The sequence below is a fragment of the Oncorhynchus mykiss genome, chromosome 9 (assembly GCF_057628025.1).
Source record: "Oncorhynchus mykiss isolate SJ-2025 chromosome 9, ASM5762802v1, whole genome shotgun sequence".
Classification (NCBI taxonomy): Eukaryota; Metazoa; Chordata; class Actinopteri; order Salmoniformes; family Salmonidae; genus Oncorhynchus; species Oncorhynchus mykiss.
The window spans coordinates 12558480-12576909 of NC_143030.1; the positions used below are offsets into that span (position 1 = coordinate 12558480).

Genomic DNA, 18430 nt, shown 5'->3' on the forward strand with positions numbered 1-18430 from the left:
GAGAGGTGTTGTCTGATTCGCTGATGAGAGAGAGGTGTTGTCTGAGTCACTGATGAGAGAGAGATGTTGTCTGATTCACTTTCATGATGAGAGAGAGGTGGTGTCTGAGTCATGATGAGAGAGAAATGTTGTCTGATTCGCTGTCACTGATGAGAGAGAGGTGTTGTCTGAGTCACTGATGAGAGAGGTGTTGTCTGAGTCACTGATGAGAGAGAGGTGTTGTCTGAGTCACTGATGAGAGAGAGATGTTGTCTGAGTCACTGATGAGAGAGAGGTGTTGTCTGAGTCACTGATGAGAGAGAGGTGTTGTCTGATTCACTGTCATGATGAGAGAGAGGTGTTGTCTGATTCACTGTCATGATGAGAGAGGTGTTATCTGATTCCCTGTTATGATGAGAGAGGGGTGTTGTCTGATTCACTGATGAGAGAGAGGTGTTGTCTGATTCACTGTCTTGATGAGAGAGAGGTGTTGTCTGATTCACTGTCATGATGAGAGAGAGGTGTTGTCCTCCCACTGTCATGATGAGAGAGAGGTGTTGTCCTCCCACTGTCATGATGAGAGAGAGGGGTTGTCTGATTCACTGATGAGAGAGAGGTGTTGTCTGATTCACTGTCATGATGAGAGAGAGATGTTGTCTGATTCACTGATGAGAGAGAGGTGTTGTCTGATTCACTGTCATGATGAGAGAGAGGTGTTGTCTGATTCACTGTCATGATGAGAGAGAGGTGTTGTCTGATTCACTGTCATGATGAGAGAGAGATGTTGTCTGATTCACTGTCATGATGAGAGAGAGGTGTTGTATGATTCACTGTCATGATGAGAGAGAGGTGTTGTCTGATTCACTGTCATGATGAGAGAGAGATGTTGTCTGATTCGCTGTCATGATGAGAGAGAGGTGTTGTCTGATTCACTTTCATGATGAGAGAGAGGTGTTGTCTGAGTCATGATGAGAGAGAAATGTTGTCTGATTCGCTGTCACTGATGAGAGAGAGGTGTTGTCTGAGTCACTGATGAGAGAGAGGTGTTGTCTGAGTCACTGATGAGAGAGAGGTGTTGTCTGAGTCACTGATGAGAGAGAGGTGTTGTCTGAGTCACTGATGAGAGAGAGATGTTGTCTGAGTCACTGATGAGAGAGAGGTGTTGTCTGAGTCACTGATGAGAGAGAGGTGTTGTCTGAGTCACTGATGAGAGAGAGGTGTTGTCTGAGTCACTGATGAGAGAGAGATGGTGTCTGAGTCACTGATGAGAGAGAGGTGTTGTCTGAGTCACTGATGAGAGAGAGGTGTTGTCTGATTCACTGATGAGAGAGAGGTGTTGTCTGATTCGCTGATGAGAGAGAGGTGTTGTCTGATTCACTGATGAGAGAGAGGTGTTGTCTGATTCGCTGATGAGAGAGAGGTGTTGTCTGAGTCACTGATGAGAGAGAGATGTTGTCTGAGTCACTGATGAGAGAGAGGTGTTGTATGATTCGCTGATGAGAGAGTGGTGTTGTCTGATTCGCTGATGAGAGAGAGGTGTTGTCTGAGTCACTGATGAGAGAGAGATGTTGTCTGATTCACTTTCATGATGAGAGAGAGGTGTTGTCTGAGTCATGATGAGAGAGAAAGGTTGTCTGATTCGCTGTCACTGATGAGAGAGAGGTGTTGTCTGAGTCACTGATGAGAGAGAGGTGTTGTCTGAGTCACTGATGAGAGAGAGGTGTTGTCTGAGTCACTGATGAGAGAGAGGTGTTGTCTGAGTCACTGATCAGAGAGAGATGTTGTCTGAGTCACTGATGAGAGAGAGGTGTTGTCTGAGTCACTGATGAGAGAGAGGTGTTGTCTGATTCACTTGTCTGTTTATTCTCTCTCCTCCCTCAGCGGCCAGCCATCCACCATCCCGGAGTACTTCATCCCCCCAGCCCCTCCCCCTCCTCCCCCAATCATCCCCTCCGCCCAGACTGCCTTCGACTCTACCTCCTCCTCCTCCCCCCTCCCTCCCCCCTCCCTCCCTCCTCCCTCCCTCCCCCCCGGGGCTGTGGCCATCATGTCCCGTTCTTACAGTCCCTCCCCTCCTCCTCCCGCCCCCCCTGCCCACTATGTCCCCTCCCCCTCTCACGCCCCTCCCGCTGCCCCCCCTCCTCCCCCACCAGGCCTGCCCCCATCCCACATCCTGTCTCCGGCTCACGCTATTGGTGGGTCTCAAGGAGAAGCTCCGCCTACCAGGAAGGGCCAGATGCCCATGATTCCGATAAGCGATGCCCGCAGCGACCTGTTGGCTGCCATACGTAGAGGTGAGATGGAGGGAGTAAAGGAGGGATGGAGGAAGGGAGAGAAGTAGGAAGGGACAGAGGAGGAAGGGAGAGAGAGAGGAAGGGAGAGAGGGAGATTGGGAGGAAGGGAAGGAGGGAGGGAGGAAAGGAGAGAGGGAGGAAGGGAGAGAGAGAGGAAGGGAGAGAGGAAAGGAGGAAGGAAGGAAGGAAGGAAGGAAGGGAGGGAGGGAGGGAGGGAGGGAGGGAGGGAGGGAGGGAGGGAGGGAGGGAGGGAGGGAGGGAGGGAGGGAATGTGTGTGAGTGAGTAAATGTGTTTGTTTCCATTTGTGTTTATTTTCATGTTTAAGTTTGTTTTCAGTTTGTGTGTGCATGTGTGTGTATGTGTGATGTGTGGTACATGTGTGTGTATGCTTAGGTGTGATTCCGATGAGTAACGCTCGCAGCGAACTGCTGACAGCCATACGCAGAGGTGAGAGATGGAGAGAGGGGGCGGTATGTGTGTGTGTGTTTAGTGTATGATGGAAAGACGGAGAGAGGGGTTAGATAGATACCTATAGCTCCTCCCACCAGCCTCCTCTGGTAGGTATCTACATTGCCTTGCGAAAGTATTCGGCCCCCTTGAACTTTGCGACCTTTTGCCACATTTCAGGCTTCAAACATAAAGAGATAAAACTGTATTTTTTTGTGAAGAATCAACAACAAGTGGGACACAATCATGAAGTGGAACGACATTTATTGGATATTTCAAACTTTTTTAACAAATCAAAAACTGAAAAATTGGGCGTGCAAAATTATTCAGCCCCCTTAAGTTAATACTTTGTAGCGCCACCTTTTGCTGCGATTACAGCTGTAAGTCGCTTGGGGTATGTCTCTATCAGTTTTGCACATCGAGAGACTGAAACGGACCTCTGAGACTATCACAGTGCAGGTGCATTTATACGGCGACTTGATTACACACAGGTGGATTGTATTTATCATCATTAGTCATTTAGGTCAACATTGGATCATAATTTTGCACTCCCAATTTTTCAGTTTTTGAATTGTTAAAAAAGTTTGAAATATCCAATAAATGTCGTTCCACTTCATGATTGTGTCCCACTTGTTGTTGATTCTTCACAAAAAAATACAGTTTTATATCTTTATGTTTGAAGTCTGAAATGTGGCAAAAGGTCGCAAAGTTCAAGGGGGCCGAATACTTTCACAAGGCACTGTATCTAACCCCTCTCTCCCTCCCTCTCTCATCCCTCCCTCTCTCATCCCTCCCTCCGTCCTCCAGGTATCCAATTGAGGAAGGTACAGGAGCAGAGAGAGCAGGAAGCGAAGAGAGAGCCCGTAGGAAACGACGTGGCCACCATTCTCTCACGTCGCATCGCTGTCGAGTACAGCGAATCAGAGTCTGACTCCGGCGGGGAGGACAACGGGGAGTGGTCCGACTGAGAGGGGTCATAGGTCAAGGGGTTAGGATTTTGAGGAAATGGGGTCTAGTTTGGTCTGGAAGGACGGGAGTGTATGGAGGGATTTTAGTGCCCCCCCAAAAAAAATTCTGTCTCAATATCACTCTACAGAATTGTGTCTCAAACTCTTTCTATCTTTCTTTCCTGTATTCACAGATCTGAAACGACTTGGTAGGTGGATAGGCAATTATGATGATGTTTTAGCTTCGGTCAGATCTATGGACACTGAAGGGGGAGAAGAATGAGGCCATAGAATACACCCCCCCCCCCCCCCCCCCCCCTCCCAATCACTCAGTTAGCCAGTCAATCAACCATTCAATCATCAATGTTACGCTCCAGTATTACAGTACTTAGCAGTGAGCAGTACAACACTACAAAACATATTACAGTACTTAGCAGTGAGCAGTACAACACTACAAGCCATGGCTATGACCTTGCTGAGGTAAACTAAATGGGGTTGGTTGAGGAGCACAAGTCAGCTTGTGTCAAGAAGGTGGGTGATATGTTTTTTATTAAGTTATTCCCTCAATTCTTTCTTTCACGTGGCTCATACATAACCTAGACAGGAGTACATCTGAGAAGAGTTACGGGGTCCAAAATGGCACCCTATTCACTACGTAGAGCACTACTGTTGACCTGGGCCCGTAGAGCTCTGGTCTAAAGTAGTGCACTATATAGAGGATAGGGTACCGTTTGGAATGCACACTGTGACTAAAAAGATGGAAATATATACCCATGGCAACCAACTCCAATTATCGGAAGGTTCAGCTGGTTGCCCTGAACAATGCTAAATCTAGAACTCAAACAGACGCGGTTCCGGTAGATTCTTACCACAGAGCGCGGGGGTGTTGGGGAGGCGGTGCTATGATGCATCCCTGAGATGCCACATTTGTGTGAAACTGCGTAGGATCACACACACACACACACACACACACACAACAAAAATGTAGGATCCCACCTTTTCTCCACTTGTAAACAACAACAAGAAAAACAACCTCATAACCAAACAAAACCCAACTGACAAAAGACAATACCAGTGTGCAGTGCTTTTTTAAATATGGCTTTACAGTTTCACCGCCTCATGTTTTAAAATGGATGTTTTAAGAGAATCATAAAAAAAACACTATATATATAAATATATCAAATAAAACACAACATAGTTTTACATCGAGCAACAACTACTCCGTATGGGGGTCAGTGAGATTTGAGTATGATGCGGTGGGTTGACTTATTTTCAAGGGCAAGTTTTCAGCGCACAATGTATTGTGGGAAATGTAGTCATCAATCACAATATTAGACCAGTTTTATTCTGTACTGAAGCCTCTGCTTGTGGTGTACTATGTGAAGTAGCTTTGTACAGATGCACAGATGCCTAAATCACTTCATCCAACGTTACTCACAATGCTTACTGTATTTGCTCAGTGCTTGTAGAGCAGGGGTCTCAAACTACAGGCCCGTGATCCAAAAGCGGCCCCTTAGCCGATTGAAATAATGTTGCACCCTGGGCAAAATTATATTGAGACCACACTTGCAGAAGATATAATCCTAACATCAAAAAATATTTTTTTAAAGTATGGGTTTTAAACTAATGAAGAAAGACATGGAGAAAGACACTGAAAATACTTAATTTTGCATTTTTGTTTCAATGTGCCACTGATAGCAAATAAACAGGGACACTGCACCATTTAATAGCACATCTAAACTAAGTATACATACAGCTCGTTTGGGGATGAAGTTGAATCCTAGACAATGATCTAAGAGCAGTTTTATGGTTTTCCCGCTAATAGTTAAGGTTACGATTGGAGGGTGGGTAAGCTGATCCTAGATCTGTATCTAATAGAAACTTCAGTGTACTGTAGAAGCACAGCTGTGAATGTGAAATTGATTAACTAAATGTTTGTATAGGGAGTTGTCCACCTCATTTTCGAACGCTTTTAAAAGATGAAGCCAAACGCGGGAACTATGGCAACATCTTTCTCCGCGCTTGCGCATTATCATAATTCATATGCGCGCCACTAGAAATTCCTGCATTAGTATGTTTCTGTTAGCGGAGACATCATGACAAAATACCCCATGTATTACTGTCCTGCTGATGTGCCTGGACCGTGTAGGCTAAACTGCTCATTAAAAACACATAACTGATCCAAATGGTCGCCCAGTCAGGCATGTTAGTTTGAGTTATTTCCAAATTAATATGTATTCAAAACGCCAAGCTTTTGAGCGGTTATTCAAATGACACACGGTATTCACTGCAGTTATAGCCTAGACTAGAGTTTTGTACGCACTTGAAAACAATAATAACATAATTCATTACATTGTGTTGTTATAGCCTAGGTAGGGTACATTTCTTGTCCCTATAAAACAATAGGATAGCTTTCAGAGCTGCTACCCACGGACGTGGAGGGACCGCACTCAGCGCAGCCTCGGGAGCGCACATAGTGTTGGCTAACTATGATTTCACTATCTGAAGAAAAAAAATATATTTCACTGTGTAAATTGACTGGATAAATTCACTGCAGTATTATGCCTAACACTGAGTTTATGAATTATGGTCTAGCTTCTAGCTTAGGCTGTAGGTAACGGTACATCTCCAGCCTGCCTGTCTGTCTTCATTGCTCTGATGAGTGTAACAGTATAACTTTAGACCGTCCCCTCGCCCATACCCGGGGGCGTACCAGGGACCCTCTGCACACATCAACAACAGTCACCTACGAAGCACCCCTCGCTCCACAAAAGCCACGGCCCTTGCAGAGCAAGGGGAACTACTACTTCAAGGTCTCAGAGCAAGTGACGTCACCGATTGAAACGCTATTTAGCGCGCACCACCGCTAACTAAGCTAGCCGTTTCACATCCGTTACACTCACCCCCCTTTTGACCTCCTCCTTTTCCGCAGCAACCAGTGATCCGGGTCAACAGCATCAATGTAACAGTATAACTTTAGACCGTCCCCTCGCCCATACCCGGGCACGACCCACTGACCCTCTGCACACATCAACAACAGTCACCAACAACGTTAAGAACGGGCACGGAGTTGGAAAGGAGAAGCCCGTATTGTCCTATCCTGTTAACACCGGACTACATCCTGACAAAATAGACCTACACCATATGAGTGACCTAATAATGTACCTTTCTGGACCTTCTAAACTGTCAAGAATAGGCTCCAAATGGTTGCATAATCAGACCTAGGCTGTTACCCTACTGTATGCAGTTATTTGGGTATGAAACAAAACAGAATGTGTGAGTGGTTATTCAAATTAGCCCACATCACTGCAGTTTACAGCATATAGACAATAACGGTGTATTCACTTGATAACAATAATACATTGTTGTAGGCCAGGTATAATAATTGTATGGCCTAATATCTAGATAATATGTACCTTCTTACTTACAAAAGCTATAGCACATGTAGCTTGATCCTTTTTTATACTCGGCCTAATAGTCTATTGGAGGGAAAGCAGCAGGCTTTCTCGCGCTAATTGCTGAATGTAAACAGGTAAAACAGGCATAGAAAACGCATGTTGGGGAAAGTTGAGGAAATCGTGTGATCACTTTTGGCCAGTTCTGATAATATTGTTGCACTGATACATTGCAAATAGTTTCAGAGGACATACAGAGATGAGCAACTGTAAAAAAAAGAAATAAAAAAAAAGAAGACCCAAAGAAATTGACAACCATTAGATAAATGGAAATCACTTGAGCAAGGAGGCAATGACGTGCTGTAAAAGATGTGCAGGCCAGACGGTGTTTGTTGTTGAATTGCTACATTTAAATTGGAGGTACTATATTGCTTTTCATTAGGCCTTGATGTACATATTATTATTTGCAGTTGTCACTATGACAATGAACACACCATGAAAGCACTGCATTTTTATAATTTTTTATAATTTGTATAATTTTATAATTGTATTGTTTATCATTATAGTTATCGTGATAGTTATTGGGTGAATACTCAATTACACTTATACTTGACTGTTATACTCTATAAACTGTCTCTTTCCAATAATTTAATCTGCCAAATTTGCCACCGGCGCGCTGCTATGGTAAGTAAAGCGGAAATCGAATCATTCACTTCCGTTGTTTGGCTGTGCCCATAGCAACGTTCGACAATGAGGTGGATAGATTAACAGAGTTCTACTGAATCCATTTCAGCATCAAACGTTCCATGACAATAACGTTCTCATTTACATTCTAAACTAGAATGTATCGGAACTATTGATACCGACATGGGAAATATACACATTCTAAGGCTCAGTCGCAAATCATACCTTGTTCTCCATTCAGTGCACTAGCATATAAGAATATGAGACGCAGCCAAAGTCAATTGATCTCCAACCATGTCACTTTAACTCCGTATCTCTATCGCTGTGGTTTGTATAAGTAACATTATGTGTGTTTTAAATAAAAACTGTTGTATAGAATTCTGGTCAGATCTGCTTGTAAAGAATTTGGGTTTCTAGATAAAGAGATGAACTGTCTTTGTATTGTACGCAATAAACTGTAGGCATGTATGGATAACTAATAATAATCTAATAAAAATACTGACTGTGTAGCCCAGTTATTTAATTATTTGATGGGGGAAATGGTTGAAGGATATGCATTTTGACAAAGACACCAAAAAATATATGTACCTATCTCTACACTTTGCACACTCTTGGCATTCTCTCAACCAGCTTCACCTGGAATGCTTTTCCAACAGTCAACAGGAGTTCCCAAATACACCACCGTTCAAAAGTTTTGGGTCACTTAGAAATGTCCTTGTTTTTGAAAGAAAAGCAATTTTTTTGACCATTAAAATAACATAAAATGTATCAGAAATACAGTGTAGACATTGTTAATGTTGTAAATGGCTATTGTAGCTGGAAACGGCAGTTTTTTTAAATGGAATATCTACATAGGCGTACAGAGGCCCATTATCAGCAACCATCACTCCTGTGTTCCAATGGCACGTTGTGTAGCTAATCAAAGTTTATAATTTTAAAAGGCTAATTGATCATTAGAAAACCCTTTTGCAAATATGTTAGCAGAGCTGGAAACTGTTGTTCTGATTAAAGAAGCAATAAGACTGGCCTTTTTTAGACTAGTTGAGTATCTGGAGCATCAGCATTTGTGGGATCGATTACAGACTCAAAATGGCCAGAAACAAATAACTTTCTTCTGAAACTCATCAGTCTATTCTTGTTCTGAGAAATGAAGACTATTCCATGTGAGAAATTGCCAAGAAACTGACGATCTTGTACAACGCTGTGTACTACTCTCTTCACAGAACAGCGCAAACTGGCTCTAACCAGAGTAGAAAGAGGAGTGGGAGGCCCCGGTGCACAACTGGGCAAGAGGGCAAGTACATTAGAGTGTCTAGTTTGAGAAATAGACACCTCACAAGTCCTCAATTGTCAGCTTCATTAAATAGTACCTGCAAAACACCAGTCTCAACGTCAACCATGAAGAGGCGACTCCGGGATGCTGGCCTTTTAGGCAGAATTCCTCTGTCCAGTGTCTGTGTTCTTTTGGCCATCTTAATCTTTTCTTTTTATTGGCCAGTCTGAGATATGGCTTTTTCTTTGCAACTCTGCAGTTCAATAGTTAAACTTGGTAGTGTCAGTCAGTCAATAAAGCATTAGAGCCCCTTTCTCTGCTTCTTCTTCTTCAAAATGGGTGAAATACAGTTGAAGTCTGAAGTTTACATACATCTTAGTCAACTACATTTAAACTCAGTTTTTCACGATTCCTGACATTTAATCCTAGTAAATATTCCCTGTTTTAGGTCAGTTAGGAATACCACTTTATTGTAAGAATGTGAAATGTCAGAATAATAGTAGAGAGAATGATTTATTTCAGCTATATTTCTTTCATCACATTACCTTTGGGTCAGAAGTTTACATACACTCAGTTAGTATTTGGTAGCATTGCCTTTCAATTGTTTAACTTGGGTCAAACGTTTCGGGTAGCCTTCCACAAGCTTCCCACAATATGTTGGGTGAATTTTAGCCCATTCCTCCTGAGAGCTGATGTAACTGAGTCAGGTTTGTAGACCTCCTTGCTCGCACACGCGTTTTCAGTTCTGCCCACAAATTTTCTATAGGATTGAGGTTAGGGCTTTGTGATGGCCACTCCAATACCTTGACTTTGTTGTCCTTAAGCCATTTTGCCACAACTTTGGAAGTATGCTTGGGGTCATTGTCCATTTGGAAGACCCATTTGCAACTAAGCTTTAACTTCCTGACTGATGTCTTGAGATGTTGCTTCAATATATCCACATAATTTTCCTGCCTCATGATGCCAACGATTTTGTGAAGTGCACCAGTCCCTCCTGCAGCAAAGCACACCCACAACATGATGCTGCCACCCCTGTGCTTCACGGTTGGAATGGTGTTCTTCGGCTTGCAAGCCTTCCCTTTTTACACCAAACATAACGATGGTAATTATGGCCAAACAGTTCTATTTTTGTATCATCAGGCCAGAGGACATTTCTCCAGAAAGTGTGATCTTTGTCCCCATGTGCAGTTGAAAACCAGAGTCTGGCTTTTTTATGGTGGTTTTGGAGCAGTGGCTTCTTCCTTGATGAGCGGCCTTTCAGGTTATGTCGATATAGGACTCGTTTTACTGTGGATATAGATAATTTTGTACCTATTTCCTCTAGCATCTTCACAAGGTCCTTTGCTGTTGTTCTGGGATTGATTTGCACTTTTCACACCAAAGTACGTTAATCTCTAGTAGACAGAACACATCTCCTTCCTGAGTGGTATGACGGCTGCGTGGTCCCATGGTGTTTATACTTGCATACTATTGTTTGTACAGATGAACGTGGTACCTTCAGGCATTTGGAAATTGCTCCCAAGGATGAACCAGACTTGTGGAGGTCTACATTTTTTTCTGAGGTCTTGGCTGATTTCTTCTGATTTCCCATGATGTCAAACAAAGAGGCACTGAGTTTGAAGGTAGCCCTTGAAATACATCCACAGGTACACCTCCAAGTGACTCAAATTATGTCAATTAGACTATCATTAGCTTCTAAAGCCATGACATAATTTTCTGAAATTTTCCAAGATATTTAAAGACACGGTCAACTTAGTGTATGTGAACTTCTGACTCACTGGAATTGTGATACAGTGAATTATAAATGAAATAATCTGCGTGGAAACAGTTGTTGGAAAAATTACTTGTGTCATGCACAAAGTAGATGGCCTAACCGACTTGCCAAACTATAGTTTGTTAACAGGAAATCTGTGGAGTGGTAGAAAAATTAGTTTTAATGACTCCAACCTAAGTGCATGTAAACTTCCGACTTCAACTGTATAATCAAAAAACAACAACATTGATACTCCACACACAGAGACGCATACATATGCTCTCCCTCACCCTCCATTTGGCAAATCTGACCATAACTCTATCCTCCTGATTCCTGCTTACAAGCTAAATCTAAAGCAGGAAGCACCAGTGACTCGCTCAATACGGAAGTGGTCAGATGACTCGGATGCTACACTACAGGACTGTTTTGCAGCACAGACAGGAATATGTTCCAGGATTCATCCAATGGCATTGAGGATTATACCACCTCAGTCACCAACTTCATCAACAAGTGCATCGATGACGTCGTCCCCACAGTGACCGTACGTACGTATGTTTCCCAACCAGAAGCCATGGATTACAGGCAACATCCTCACAGAACTAAAGGCTAGAGATGCTGCTTTCAGGGAGCGGGACACTAATCCGGATGCCTATAAGAAATCCCACAATGCCCTCAGACGAACAGGCAAAGGGGGTCAATACAGGACTAAGATCGAATCGTACTTCACCGGTGCTGACGCTTGTTGGATGTGGCTTGGAATCTATTACGGACCACAAAGGGTTAACACAGATATGTGTTCCGGGCGACTGTGTTATCATGCTCTGCGTAGACGTTTTAAACAGGTCAACATTAACAAAGCCGTGGTGCCAGACAGATTACCAGGACGTGTACTCAAAGCATGTGCGGACCAACTGGCAAGTGTCTTCATTGACATTTTCAACCTCTCCCTGATCTCGAGTCTGCAATACCTACGTTTCAAACAGACCACCATAGTCCCTGTGCACACTCGCTGTTTATTATCTATCATTGGCCACTTTAATAAATGGAACACTAGTCACTTTAATAATGTCACTTTAATAATGTTTACATATCTTGCATCACTCATCTCATATGTATATACGGTATTTTATACCATCTATTGCATCTTGCCTATGCCGCTCTGTCATTGCTCATCCATATATTTATATGTATATATTCTTATTCCATTCCTTTACTTAGATCTGTGTGTATTAGATAGTTGTTGTGGAATTGTTAGAGTACATGTTAAATATTGCTGCACTATCAGAACTAGAAACACAAGCATTTCACTACACTCGCAATAACCATCTGCTAACCATGTGTAACGATCAATAACATCTGCTAACCATGTGTAACGATCAATAACATCTGAAAACCATGTGTATGTGACCAATAACATCTGCTAACCATGTATATGTGACCAATAACATCTGCTAACCGTGTGTATGTGACCAAAACATCTGCTAACCATGTGTATGTGACCAATAACATCTGCTAACCATGTGTATGTGACCAATAACATCTGCTAACCATGTGTATGTGACCAATAACATCTGCTAACCATGTGTATGTGACCAATAACATCTGCTAACCATGTGTATGTGACCAATAACATCTGCTAACCATGTGTATGTGACCAAAACATCTGCTAACCATGTGTATGTGACCAATAACATCTGCTAACCATGTGTATGTGACCAATAACATCTGCTAACCATGTGTATGTGACCAATAACATCTGCTAACCATGTGTATGTGACCAATAACATTTGATTTGATTTGAGCTATGCATAGTCACTTTACAAATTACCTCGATTAACCTGCACCTCCGCATATTGACACGGTACCAGCACCCACCTGAATTTAGCCTCGTTATTGTTATTTACATTTATTGTGTTGCTTTTTGATTGATTCAATGAATTTACTTTTTGTTTATTTAGTAAATATTTTCTTAACTCTATTTCTTCAACAGCATTGTTGGTTAAGGGCTTGTAAAGTAATCATTTCACTGTAAGGTCTAGTACACCTGTTGTATTCGGCGCATGTGACTAATACCATTTGATTGCCTTGGTCTAAATGAAGCTACTTTTTATGAATAGAAAAAGGAGCTCTCCTGAAACTGATAGATGTTTTAAGGGCAGTCATGTCCCTCCGTCATTAAAACAGAGTTGAGTGTCTTCATCATCCAAAATGGCCGCATCGTCAGCATCACAAAGAGTGAGAAATATGACACTGATGTTTAAACAGTAACCCATCTTTTAGTTGCGAGAGACAAGAGAGAAAGAAAGAAAGAGATAATAGAGCTTCAGTCATTGGTTAGATGTTTTTGGGAAGTATATGTTCTTTCACCATTAAAACTGGCTTCAGGGGGTTCATCATCCAAAATGGCCACTAATGTTGAGTCACTGTATTTTATTGTCCCCACATAAAGTTTGCGGTCAAAATTAGTGCAATACATATTGGGGGATTGGGGTGCTATTTCAGATGCAACCACTGTCAACCCTTTCCTGCTGTGGGCTAAATTAGGGTCACACAGAGTGGTAGTCTTGGTAGTCTTAAACAAATCTACTTTGAAACCAAAGTATACACCTCACACACATGGTAATGGATTTTTTTTAAAGAAGACACCTGTACCATGTCAGATATAGAGTTAAAATGTATTACATTTTAAGGTTGCATCCCAATATTACACTTTATATACATCACAGAAGACTGAAATATGACATATTCTTTAACATTCCCCCTATAAGGCCTCTAGGTCATTTGACTGCAGGAAAGGGCTACACAGAATCTTCAGACAACACATGTCATAAAGGTCACTATGTCATTGTTTTAACCCCCCATCTGTGTCAACATGGTTCATTCCAGTCATATTACTGGATGTACCGGGTCCATTCTAAGATTAGGTGGTAGGAGGGGGATCTCTGATGAATCATTTCCAGGGGGGGTTGAGTTGATCATAAGGTATATGTGTGTCTGTGGCCTGTGACTCAGTGGTACAGCTGTAGTGATATAATCACCTGCTGTGCTCTCTAATGAGCTCTCTCCACACACACACACACACACACACACACACACACACACACACACACACACACACACACACACACACACACACACACACACACACACACACACACACAGGGGCTCTTGTGAGAAAGAGAAATATAAATAAAACAGGGGGAAGAGAGAGAGAGAGAGGTGGGGAGAGAGAGGGGTGGGGAGAGAGAAGTGGGGGAGAGAGAGAAACAGGGAGAGAGAGGGTGGGGAGAGAGAGGGGTGGGGAGAGAGAGGTGGCGAGAGAGAGGGGTGGGGAGAGAGAGGGTGGGGAGAGAGAGAGGCGGGGAGAGAGAGAGGGGGGGAGAGAGGGGTGGGAGAAAGAGGGTGGGGAGAGGGAGGGGTGGGGAGAGAGAGGGTGGGGAGAGACAGTGGCGGGGAGAGAGAGGGGCGGGGAGAGAGAGAGGCGGGGAGAGAGAGGGTGGGGAGAGACAGGGGCGGGGAGAGAGAGGGGTGGGGAGAGAGAGGGGTGGGGAGAGAGAGAGGCGGGGAGAGAGCCGGGGATATAAATATCTATAAGTCTGGAACAGTAATGGTACAGGGTAACCCGAAACAGTTTCAGCTGGACTTTCACATAATCAAAAAATTAGCCCAGCAGGAGAAGCTCTCCCTTGGGAAAGATACACCCACCCCGAGCAGGTCAGACCAGACCTTTTCATTATATAACCCCACAGACGAGCCACCCCCAGCGGAAAGTCAACCTCCCAGCACAGAGTACTACCCTCTCATTGAAATGAAGGATACATTTACCCAGCTGGAGGTAAGGCAGGTGGAGCTGGAACAGCAGGTGATTACACTCCAGTCAGCACAGACCCAGACAATAGTCCATCACAACAACACTCTTTTAACCAGACCTGAAGAGCTGGAGGTGGAGAGAGACATATCTGCACTCTGGACAGTGGTGAGACAACTTCAACAGTAGAAATAGCAGGAGCAGGAGAAGAACAGAACACTAGAGGAGAGGATCAGACTGCTGGAGGAGAGGTTGAGGGGGATGGTGTGTGACAGAGAACAACCCACTAGAGAGGTGGCCACCCCTGCAGAGAAGCCAACAGAACAGCCCACCTCAGCACCCGACAAAAGTCTCGACACCACAGCAGAACAGTCCACACCAGACCCTGACCATAGAATCGACATCACAGCAGAACAGACAAATGAAGAACCCCAAGCCCAGATAGCCCTTCTGACACCCCCCACACACCCACTGAGGACATACACAAGACACAGATTTTTCTCCTTATGGACTCAAATGGGTTAATATATACAAGAAAAAAAACTTTTTCCCAAACACAGTGTGTCTAAACTCTGGTGTCCAAACACCCAGCGCACCCTAGACCTTCTGTCTGAGGACCAACTAGGTTCACCTAGCCACATAATGATACACACAGGCACAAACGACCTGAGAGCACAGCGGGAAAGGGTGGCCACAGCACTGAAGGGAGGTTATTGAAAAGGCCTCTTCTACTATCCCCAACGCACAAGCGGCTATCTCCACCCTGCTACCCTGCTACGAAAAGACTTCCACCCTGCCACAATACAGCAGGTAAACGCGAATATTTCCCGTGACTGTGCCTCAAAACCAAATGTTTTCCTGGCCCACCACTCCACCCTGGACTTGAACAGCCTCTATGACCAGGTCCACCTCTACAAGGCAGCAGTGCCCACCTTTGTCCGGACAATGTCTAAAGGACATTGCTCTCAAACGTTTTCCCAACACTTCACACAGGAGCAACAGATCAATAGACACCTCGCCCAGACCAGCGAGACACTTTCCCAGACCTGCAGTGCCCCCCCCCCCCGGACCTACACATAGAGGACCCACGCCATGAGGACTTACATCCAGACCACAGCACCCCGAGCCACATCCACACCCCCACCCCAAACAATCAACACCTCCCACATCAACCATGCCCACACCCCATTTAGGCCCCCTCAGATCAGACTTATGTCCCTCCTGCCCACCCCATGCACCCCACCCCCGCAAAGAGGGCTTCAACATGGAAGTCACACATACGCCCAAGCAGTGAGCGGGAAAACGGGTCCAACCCCCACTCTTACACTAGCCCAAGCCAATGGCATGTACCAAATGCTCAGCAGGCTCTGCTCACACATACTGGCCTGAGGCCAAACCACACAACCAACAACATTGGACACTTTTTGGAACACAAAGCCTTCACCATCTCATCCTGGAATGTCCAAGGTCTGAGGTCATCTGCCTTTATGGAACACAAAGCCTTCACCATCTCATCCTGGAATGTCCAAGGTCTGAGGTCATCTGCCTTTATGGAACACAAAGCCTTCACCATCTCATCCTGGAATGTCCAAGGTCTGAGGTCATCTGCCTTTATGGAACACAAAGCATTCACTATATCATCCTGGAATATCCAAGGCCTGAGGTCATCTGCCTTTATGGAACACAAAGCCTTCACCATCTCATCCTGGAATGTCCAAGGTCTGAGGTCATCTGCCTTTATGGAACACAAAGCATTCACTATATCATCCTGGAATATCCAAGGCCTGAGGTCATCTGCCTTTGGCCTAAAGAGCAGGAACCCGGACTTCACCAAAGAAATCGGTAATAGAGACATTGTCATCCTGCAAGAAACCTGGTATAGAGGAAACGGACCCACTAGCTGCCCTCTAGGTTACAGAGAGCTGGTAGTCCAATCCACCAAACTACCAGGTGTGAAACAGGGAAGGGACTCAGGGGGTATGCTAATTTGGTATAGAGCAGACCTAACTCACTCCATTAAATTAATCAAAACAGGAGCATTTTACATTTGGCTAGAAATTCAAAAGGAAATGATCTTAACAGAGAAAAATGTCCTCCTGTGTGCTACCTATATCCCCCCACTAGAATCCCCATACTTTAAGACAGCTTCTCCATCCTGGAGGGGGAAATCAATCATTTCCAGGCACAGGGACATGTACTAGTCTGTGGCGACCTAAATGCCAGAACCGAACAAGAACCTGACACCCTCAGCACACAGGGGGACAAACACCTGCCTGCAGGTGACAACATTCCCTCCCCAATATGCCCCCCTAGGCACAACTATGGCAACATAACCAACCAAAACGGGTCACAACTCCTGCAGCTCTGTCACACGCTGGGTATGTACATAGTCAATGGTAGGCTTTGAGGGGACTCCTATAGTAGGTACACCTATAGCTCATCTCTTGGCAGTAGTACTGTAGACTACTTTATCACTGACCTCAACCCAGAGTCTCTCAGAGCGTTCACAATCAGCCCACTGACACCACAGCAAAATCACAGTCTACTTGAACAGAGCAATACTCAATCATGAGGCATCAAAGCCAAAGGAACTGAGTAACATTTAAGCATTAATGCTATAGATGGAAGGAATGCAGTTTGGAAACCTACCAAAAAACAATTCGGCAACAACAAATTCAATCCCTTTTAGACAATTTCCTGGGTAAAACGTTCCACTGTAATAGTGAAGGTGTAAACTTGGCAGTAGAAAATCTTAACAGTATATTTGACCTCTCAGCTTCCCTATCAAATCTAAAAATCTCAAATAGAAAACCGAAGAAAATGAACAACAATGACAAATGGTTTGATGAGGAATGCAAAAATCTAGGAAAGAAATTGAGAAACCTGTCCAACCAAAAACAGAGACCAGGAAAACCTGAGTCTACGCCTTCACTATGGTGAATCACTAAAACAATACAGAAATACACTAAGGAAAAAGAAGGAACAGCACGTCAGAAATCAGCTCAATGTAATTGAAGAATCCATAGACTCCACAGATAACTATATCCATAGATAACCACTTCTGGGAAAATTGGAAAACACTAAACAAACAACAACATGAAGAATTATCTATCCAAAATGGAGATGTATGGGTGAACCACTTCTCCAATCTTTTTAGCTCTATAACAAAGAATAAAGAGCAAAAACATATACATGATCAAATACAGATCTTAGAATCAACTATTAAAGACTACCAGAACCCACTGGATTCTCCAATTACATTGAATGAGCTACAGGACAAAATAAAAACCCTCCAACCCAAAAAGGCATGTGGTTTTGTTGGCATCCTTAATGAAATGATCAAATATACAGACAACAAATTCCAATTGGCTATACTAAAACTCTTCAACATCATACTTAGCTCTGGCATCTTCCCCAATATTTGGAACCAAAGACTGATTGATCACCCCAATCCACAAAAGTGGAGACAAATTTGACCCCAATAACTACCGTGGGATATGCATCAACAGAAGCCTTGGGAAAATCCTCTGTAATGTCATTAACAACAGACTCTTACATTTCCTCAATGAAAACAATGTACTGAGCAAATGTCAAATTGGCTGTTTACCAAATTGCCATACAACAGACCATGTATTCACCCTGCACACCCTATTTGACAAACAAACAAACCAAAACAAGTCTTCTCATGCTTTGTTGAATTCAAAAAAGCCTTTGACTCAATTTGGCATGAGGGTCTGCTATACAAATTGATGGAAAGTGGTGTTGGGGGTAAAACATACGACATTATAAAATCCATGTACACAAACAACAAGTGTGCTGTTAAAATTGGCAAAAAACACACACATTTCT

General features: G+C 43.7%; 1 protein-coding gene across 2 annotated transcripts in view; it reads left to right on the forward strand.

Moving 5' to 3' along the window:
- The window catches only part of LOC110532908 (actin-binding protein WASF3), a 97819-nt gene extending 89563 nt beyond the window's left edge, over positions 1-8256 (forward strand). For both annotated transcript variants that reach the window (XM_036987274.2, XM_036987273.2), the window contains 2 exons: positions 1861-2273; positions 3529-8256. In XM_036987274.2, coding sequence (XP_036843169.1) covers positions 1861-2273; positions 3529-3689 — 574 coding nt within the window. In that variant the 3' untranslated portion in view covers positions 3690-8256. The remainder of the gene's footprint in view (positions 1-1860; positions 2274-3528) is intronic.
- The last annotated feature ends 10174 nt before the right edge of the window (positions 8257-18430 follow it).